The sequence below is a fragment of the Primulina eburnea genome, chromosome 14 (assembly GCF_022965805.1).
Source record: "Primulina eburnea isolate SZY01 chromosome 14, ASM2296580v1, whole genome shotgun sequence".
In the NCBI taxonomy this organism is placed as follows: domain Eukaryota; kingdom Viridiplantae; phylum Streptophyta; class Magnoliopsida; order Lamiales; family Gesneriaceae; genus Primulina; species Primulina eburnea.
Genome location: NC_133114.1, coordinates 4516700 through 4526317, shown reverse-complemented (window position 1 = coordinate 4526317; position 9618 = coordinate 4516700). Strand labels below are relative to the sequence as shown.

At 36.3% G+C, this 9618-nt stretch overlaps 1 protein-coding gene across 1 annotated transcript; it reads left to right on the top strand.

Annotated features, from left to right (window-relative positions):
* Window positions 1–989: 989 nt before the first annotated feature.
* LOC140812241 (protein CASPARIAN STRIP INTEGRITY FACTOR 1-like) lies at window positions 990–3626 on the top strand. Its single transcript, XM_073170466.1, has 3 exons — window positions 990–1246; window positions 1848–1900; window positions 3277–3626. Exons 1-3 carry the CDS (start codon window positions 1168–1170, stop codon window positions 3397–3399), a joined length of 255 nt encoding a protein of 84 aa, XP_073026567.1. The 5' UTR covers window positions 990–1167; the 3' UTR covers window positions 3400–3626.
* Window positions 3627–9618: the final 5992 nt, after the last annotated feature.

Below are 9618 nucleotides of genomic sequence, written 5' to 3'. Positions count from 1 at the left end.
TTTGGTTTTAATTGGACTTGTGGACAGATATATCACTTTTCTCGAAAATCCAGGATGAGTTCATTAATTTTGGAATTTTATGTCAACCATGAATGAAAGTTCAATGCTAATTAGCGATAAATTTTTGGGTGTTTCAATCAATAGTAGGTCTTGAGAGACGACGGTCCGTGAAACGGATCGATCCTGTCTATATTTACAATAATAAATAATATTTTTAACATAAAAAACGATATTTTTTCATGAGTAACTCAAATAAAATATCTGTATTACGTAATTGACTCCTGAGACCGTCTCGAAAAAAAAAATTATGATCAAACAATCCCTTATCAAATATTGCATATCCAGAGGAGGACTGTTCTTGATATGATTTGATGATGATCGAGTAGCTAGCTGTCAAATTTCTCTATGGAAAATTAGTGTTTCATTAATTAATGAATTAATCCACTAACTACTTAGACTTGGTGCATGCCCCAACAACGATAAAGCATTGTCCATCACCTTTACATTTTGAAAATTTTAAATTCATATATTATAAAGACACGGCCATCTTCAGAGATATTTTTCACATATATTCTCAATAATAAGTCTCTTGTTATACGGTCTCACGAATTTTTATTTATGAGACGTGTCAACTCTACCGATATTCAAAATAAAAATTAATTTGAATCTTGTCTAATAAGATATCTGTCTCACAAAGTACGATCGGTGAGACTGTCTCACACAAATTTTTGACTATTCCCAAAGGTTTATAATTTGAATCAACATTTATAGACGATAGTTAACATACAAATCAAATATTTTATATCGTACAGTAAACTATACATGACGACTCGCTTAATTACTTATTCAAAAATTAAACTTGGGACGAATAACTTAATTATATCCATCTTTTCATAGCAAAAGATCTTGAAAAAAAAATCCCATTATCTTAATTTATATTTTCATAATGTCTAATAATTGTCCATTTTTAGGTCAATATATAAACTTCTCCCTACAGGTAAAAAATCGTGGCCTGTCACATTAAAAAATATTGTTGTTTAGTTGCAAACAACATAAGCTTTTCTAGTGCTACATAATAGAAAGAATCCAAGTTCTTTCTTTTTTACAGTACTGAGCTTACCCATAAAGTCAAGTAAGGACCCTTCTTAAATCTTTGGAAAGAAGAAAATGAAAATCATTCTTATCAAGAAAATCAGCCTTCTCCTCCTCCTTTTATCTGCAGCTCTCTTTTCGACTTCGTTAGCAGGTATGATTTTATTACAGTAACTGCTCAAGAAATTAGCTTATTTATGGTTAAAGAAGAGACCGAGATATACGATAATCTTTCATGTATTTTCACTAACATGCAGCAAAATATTAAACGTTTTTTGAACTTTCCTGTTAAATTTTGTTCTACAAATCGATATTCGCCACGCATAGGCTGCCGAAACAAACTGCATGGCTAGGTAATGCAGTCACACAAGCAGTTCGCATGAAGTTGGTTATATGTATGTGTGTGTGTGTATAATACATATGTCGAGAGGACATTTTTCGGGATGTAATTATTTTATTTGCGTCACTAGTTTTGAAATTTTTAACCAAATAATTTGATATGGCTTGAATCTGATACAGCACCACTGAAGTACTAATTATCATTGATCATGGTTGGCAGGGGTATCATCTATATTAATTTTGTTTTATTTATTTCTGAAAAAATATATATAATTTTGATATGTTAGACGTCTGGGCGCCACAAAATATTCATAAACATCTTCTGAGCATCTAATACAATACGTTTCTCTAGGTTGACGGACTTCTTCCGTTGCTTCGCAAGTTTTACCCAAATTAAGTGAATTTTTTTCATGCAGGGCGACTGTGTAAATCAGGGGAGTCGAAGAAAGTGAGCACGACTGATGATGAGGTACTATGACACTGGTAGATTTACTTTACGTAAGCAAACTTGGTGTCTATGTCTTCTTCATCAAATGGATAATAACCTCAGAATCTCTACCAAACAATGACGGTTATAAGCAAGCTAAGGTGGACCCTTTTATGCCTTGTTAGCACATCGACGTCTCAAATTTGGGACGAGATATCGGGTCTCAAACTCAAAATTATATATAAAAAAATAAGGGATCCGTTACCATATTTATGATGCAGTGACATAAAATTCAAGTGACATATCTGATCCAGATTATAGTGGAAAAAGCTCTGATCATCATCGTGTAGTTGAAAAAATAAGCAAGGTGCTTGAAGGGGTTTACACTTAGAGCCGTAAATCTTGCCACCTGCAACCAAAAGAATAGATCGGACCCTTTGGGTAGCATTGAAAATATTATTATTATGCATTTTATATGTAATTAAGAGTGGGATTTTAACTTAACTCAATCTCTAAAATTAGTTCAAGGCGAAGGATAATTAGTTCAAGGTAGAGGATAATTGTCTGAGTTTATATATGTAATTCTCAAGTATTTAATCCAACCGATATGAGTATATTTAACACTTAACACATCTCCTTCACGTCTAAGAATAAACATCTAGAGCGTGAATTTTACAATAAATTATCGGATGACTCATAGAGCAATCCAACACATAATGGCGGGTCTTGGTTCTGATATCATGTTAAGATTGAGACATAAATCTAACTCAACACATTGAACTAATTTTAGGGTTGATTTATGTCCAAATTTCAAATCTTAACGATTTAGTCTAACTAATGTAAGACATTTAACGGTTAGTCCATAAGCTAGCACCCTACAACTTGACTGGAAAAATATTTATTTGAATTTTTAGAAATAATAATTTCTTATAAATGTTGAATTTTTGCTGTTATATTCATTGAAAATAATTTGATGCATCTCTCTCTTTTCATACTACAGCTAATGAATTATGGTGCTATGTCATACCAAAATTTGGGATTTGGATCTTTTACTGTAGCTGAAAACACAGTATCATGTGTTATGCACTTTTTATACGATCAATTGATCATCTGATGAACCTCACATAGTGTCAGATAAATTTGAAAAATTGTCGGACATAACGAGATGATCAACTGATCATCTCTTGTAAAAAAGTTGATCATCTCATGTAAAAAGAACACATCACATGTTCAGCTTCAACAGATGATCCAAATCTCAAAACTTCCTGGATTATAAAAAAAATAAACACTTTATCCCGAGTGGCTACCCACTAACCCATTATCTATTACTATATATATGTCTTTATACCTTTATTATTAATTAATATATATATTTAATTACTTTTTTATAAATTTTTTATTTTTAAATTTGTTGGCAGGAAATGAAATCATGGGGGCAACTACACAAAGAAAGAATTCTTAAAGTGAAAACAAACGACTATGGCAAATACGATCCGGCTCCCGCACTCGTCAAGCCTCCTTTCAAACTCATCCCCAATTAATCGTAATTATGTATATATAAATCACCCCCTTTTAATATTAAACTCATCATATAATATATATATATATATATATATAAATAATTAAAATACCTTGTGTAAAATTAAATATGTCGGTGTCGTTTCTTCGTATAGTAACATAATATATTTAATATGCTGAGTTTTTGTGTGTTATAAATAATGTTTGTAACTCATTTTTATTTTTAAGTATTTTATATAAATTAGGTCCATGTTGCGTCTTGAAATGAAATAAAAAAATGTAGATACTGGACTATATATTTGGAAAGAATGAAATTAAAAATAAATATAATCGAGATCGGGCTTGTAGCCCAATGGTCTCACCACTGCCAGATTAGTAGGTTCTCCGGGTTCGATCCCCCTCCCCGCGTGTGTTGTAATAAAAAAATAATACAATCTTTATATTTGAGACGGAGAAAATATAATATAGAGACATACAATAAAAGGGAAATAATAATTACAACTCAAACCAATATGTAATTTGCATTAACCAATTTTTTTCAAACTTTAGTTATGTGTTGACTCCATAGTGATTTAATGTGTCAACTTCCTTGCCATAATGAACAATTTAATTTGCACTAAATTTAAGAGTTTCAAACTTTTAAGTTTACATGATTTAAAGGGGTTAATGAGATCCTACCTATGTGGGCATTGCTCCCATGAGAGGATGGATGGCCAAGATCTTGCCAAACATACAATTTCAAAAAAAAATTGTGGGTCCTACATATGCATGGACAAATCTTGACCATCCATCCTATCATGGGGCAATGCCCACATAGATAGGATGAAATAAACCATTTAAAGGGATTCAGTCAGTTAATCACTTAATTTGTTTTTTTACACATTTTTTAAATATGGCCACGCAAATTCAGTGGATTTAATTTAAAGCTTCATAAATTTTTGGATGTATTTTTCTTTTTTTACATTTAGTTTATAAAATAAAGAACCCGTGGTACAGTTCAAATTAATTCAAAAGAAGAGTAGGTCTTTTGTGAGAGAGTCACACGAATCTTTATCTGTGAAATGGGTCAACCCTACCAATATTCACAATAAAAAGTAATACTCTTAGTATGAAAAATAATAATTTTTCATGGATGACCCGAATAAGATATCTGTCTCACAAAATACAAACCGTGAGACTGTCTCACAAAAGTTTTTGTCATTCAATTTTTTTTTTCTTTCACACGTTGTTTTGAACAATTTGCATTTTATTTTCTGTCACGTAATTAAACTGGATCACATATAATATATATTTTCATATTGTGGGGACCCGGACGCTAATCAAGTTCTTAATCATAATTGGGACTAATTAATCAATTAAAACAGGGTCTAAATTTTTTTTTTAAAATGCGGAACGTAGTGTCATACAAACATATATACATATCAGTATACAAAAATACAAATCCTGTATTTCAACATTTATTCAAACTAGGGTTTAAAAACTAAAGTCAAGTGTTCAACCCTACATCTAGTCCAAGTCCGGTGCCACCACTCTAATCACGATCTAGCTCTTCATCTCCTCGACCCTGGACCTGTCCCACCTGTTGTCAAGTACACATACAGACAAGACAACAGCCGGATATACCAGTGAGAATATAATCCCCAGTATAAATCAATGAAACATGCAATCATATAAACAAATATAAAGCATGTAATCAGGTAACAGATATATGTATCAAAATCTGAAACATAACCAATCATAGATTGTCGACAATGATCATAACTCTATCATTCAGACTAGACTCAATCATATTCTAGGGATCCCGGTTTCCAGATGTGGTGTTCCTATATCGAATTCCGTAATAGAAGGAACCGTGTTCCTATTACTCGATATAACCATATATGGTATTCCTATATCGAATTCCGTAATAGACGAATTCCCATTTCCTATTACTCGATATAACCAAACATCCGGTGTCCTGACCTATCTGTCATGGACTGTAACTCAATCGCTAAAATCCTATCTTGAGACATCGTGCAATGTGCCCGTGGCGATTCCACCACTATCAGGCACTTCTGTCACAAGATAAATCGTCTAATACCTGTCATCTAAAATCAAGAGAACAAGTATATTATTCAATCCATGCAAATATCAATGCAATAAAGTAAAGTATGTGATTTAGGGAAACTCAAGTCTAAGCTGACTCAAGTCGATCTCCCAGTACCACATTGACTTATACCTTTCTTTCGTCGGTGTCTGGCTCAGTCGAATCCTGAACTCACAGCCTGTCTGGCAATGACAATATCAATAATCTCATGTCAATATACCGTTCAACTCAATAACAATCTGATCAATCTGGATTTAATTCAAATCAACGGTATAACGGTACAATTTCAATATCCCCGTCAATACCAATTCAACAGAAAATAGTTACAATCCATAACTCATATCCAATACAATCCGTTATCCCGTCACAATTCAAATCTGTCCGGTATAAATCATTATACCCCAGAAAATTCATAACAATTTCATAATCAGTCCGTTTCTTAATCTGACTTCGATTCTACGATGTCTAATATGTCAAGAACATCATATATGAATTCCATTTACTTCTGACAATATCATAATTCTAAAACATGTCAAAACGTAGTAAAACTTACGTCCAGTTGTAGCCTACGTTGCCAGGAACTCAATACCGAAGTCGGATTCAAATTCGGACGGACGGATTGAAAGATAAAGGCATAAGGATTTTTCACAAATCTCCCTCGACCCTTTCTCGATTTATGTTCTGATTTTCGAAGAACAATGCTATATATATATATATATATAGACAACTCGCGCATGCATCACAGCAAGTGGCTCATTTTCCGCAAGACACGCAACACCGCGGGTGCGGTCGTTGCTGCACCGCGGGTGCGGCCCTGCACCGCGGGTGCGGTGCTGTTACTTACCGCGGGTACGGTACTGCTTCGGCAGAATTGCACACCCTACTGCCCATGCACCGCGGGTGCGGTGCTTCCTAGGCCGCGGGTGCGGTGCTGCTCACACTGCACATTACATAATTTCGTTCTGAATACGTTTCTCGGTGTCCCGATTAATCCTTTTGTAATCCTATCAATTATAAATCAATAATTACAGATTACTGGGATTAAATTTCCGGGCATTACATTCCTCCCCCCCTAAGATACGATTTCGTCCTCGAAATCACAAGCAATCTATCATATCAATAAGGAGTATATACAGAAATGTAATAGAACTTTACATCAGTGGAACAATGCTGGGAATTCCTGTCTCATATCTGATTCAGTCTCCCAAGTGGCTTCTTCAACACCATGACGAGTCCATTGAACTTTCACAAGGGGAATCATTTTCGTTCTGAGCTGTTTTTCTTTACGATCAATAATCCTGATCGGTTTCTCGACATAACTCAATGTCTCATCCAGCTCGGTCTCGTCTGGCTGAATCACGTGAGAATCATTGGGGAGATATTTCCGCAGCATAGATACATGAAAAACATCATGTATTCCAGATAATGAAGGCGGCAATGCAAGTCGATAGGCACGATCTCCTATCTTTTCGAGAATCTCATAAGGACCAACATATCTTGGAGACAATTTCCCTTTCTTGCCAAATCTGACAACTCCTCTGAAAGGTGAAATTTTCAAGAATACTCGGTCTCCAGCCTCAAATACCAACGGTCGTCGTCTGAGGTTGGCATATTTGGCTTGTCGGTCTTGTGCTGCCTTCATTTTCCTCTGAATCAATTTCACTTTCTCAGTCATATCTCTGATCATATCAGGTCCAGTCTCAGGAATTTCAGAGATATCATCCCAATAAAGTGGAGATCGACACTTCTTTCCGTACAACGCTTCGAATGGAGCCATCTCAATACTCGTTTGATAGCTGTTGTTGTACGAAAACTCACACAGAGGCAATGCATCTTGCCAATTAGTACTAAAATCCAGTACCACAGCTCTCAGCATATCTTCCAATGTCTGGATAGTCCGCTCTGACTGTCCATCGATCTGTGGATGATATGCGGTACTCAGATGTAACTTCGTACCTAGAGCCTGCTGTAAACTCTGCCAGAAGTGCGAAGTGAATCGAGGATCACGATCTGAAACAATCGACTTCGGCACTCCGTGCAATCTAATCACTTCTCGGATATAAACATCGGCCATCTGGTCATACCTGTAGGTCATTTTGTATGGAATAAAACAAGCAGATTTGGTCAATCGATCAATCACGACCCAAATCGCATCACAACCTCTGGAGGATCTCGGTAACTGTGTCACAAAATCCATGGAAATGTGATCCCATTTCCATTCAGGAATGGACAAACTCTGTAACAATCCTCCTGGTTTCTTCCTCTCAGCTTTCACCTGTTGGCAATTCAGACACTTGGAAACAAATTCAGTCATATCAGATTTCATCTGTTTCCACCAATATTGTGTCTTTAAATCATTATACATCTTCCTGCCACCAGGATGAATGCTAAAACGACTGTTGTGCGCTTCTGACAGTATTCTCTGTCTCAAATCTGAAACATTCGGCACAACAATACGATTATTCACATACAAGACATTGTCACGAACCTGATATTCCGATTGATGTCCAGTTCTGACCATCGCAATCGAATTCTGTACATTCTGATCAACTTTCTGAGCTGTTTTAATTTCCAAAAGCAGCTCTGGTTCAGCTCGAACAGCACACAATCTCAGAGGCTGACGATCTGTCTCAAATATTAATCCAGACAAACAGCAGTGTTCTATCAAATTCGAAACACCTATCGTCTATAAGGATAGTGCACATACCTTTCGACTCAGCGCATCTGCTGCTGCGTTGGATTTCCCTGGATAGTACTTGATTTCACAATCAAAGTCTTTCAGTAAATCCAGCCATCTCCGCTGTCTCATATTCAGCTCTGATTGCGAAAACAGATATTTCAAGCTCTTGTGATCAGAATATATTTCAAATTTCTCACCGTAGAGGTAATGTCGCCATATCTTCAATGCAAAGACTATGGCTGCCAATTCAAGATCATGAATTGGATAACGGGTCTCATGTGGTTGCAATTGTCTCGAGGCATAGGCAATGACATGCCCTCGCTACATCAGTATACATCCCAGTCCTCTATGAGATGCATCACAATAAACCACAAAATCACCAGTACCCGAAGGAATCGTCAACACAGGAGCACTGGTCAATCTCTTCTTTAACTCAAGAAAACTGGTCTCACATTCCTCAGACCAATTAAACGGAGCATTCTTCTGAGTCAACTGCGTAATCGGTTTGGCAATACTCGAAAAATCTTGGATAAATCGACGATAATATCCTGTCAAACCCATAAAACTGCGAATCTCGGGTACAGATGTCGGTCTTGGCCAAGAAATCACTGCCTCAACCTTACTGGGATCATCTGATATACCGTCTCCGGATATAATATGACCCAGAAATATCACATGTTTCAGCCAAAACTCGCATTTCGACAATTTAGCATACAGTTTCTCCGCCCTCAAAATTCTCAACACAGTCCTCAGATGATTAGCATGCTCAATCATATTCTTTGAATAAATCAATATATCGTCAATGAATATGATAACAAAATCATCCAAGTATTTCTGAAAGACGCGGTTCATCAATCCCATAAATACCGCCGGTGCATTCGTCAAACCAAAAGGCATGACAATAAACTCATAATGTCCATACCTCGTTCTGAATGCTGTCTTTGATATATCAGAGTCCCTGACTCTCAGTTGATGGTATCCAGATCTCAGATCGATCTTGGAATACACCGAAGAACCCTGCAACTGATCAAATAAATCATCGATACGAGGCAATGGATACTTATTCTTTATCGTTGCCTTGTTCAGTTGCCGATAGTCGATACAAAGTCTCATCGACCCGTCTTTCTTTCTCACGAACAGTACTGGAGCACTCCAAGAAGATACACTCGGTCTGATATATCCCTTGGCCAGTAAATCCTCCAACTGTTCTTTTAGTTCTTTCAATTCGATCGGTGCCATCCTGTATGGAGCTCTCGAAATCGGAACTGTTCCTGGCATTAACTCAATGCTGAAGTCTATCTCTCGAATCGGAGGCAATCCAGGAATCTCATCTGGAAAGACATCAGCAAACTCACACACCACTGGCAAGTCCGCCAATGATGGGCTCGTTTTCAGTAAGTCAACTGAATATACCAGGAATCCCTCCGCTCCCTTCTGCAATAATCGAGTCATATTCATTGCAGATATCAAAGGAAT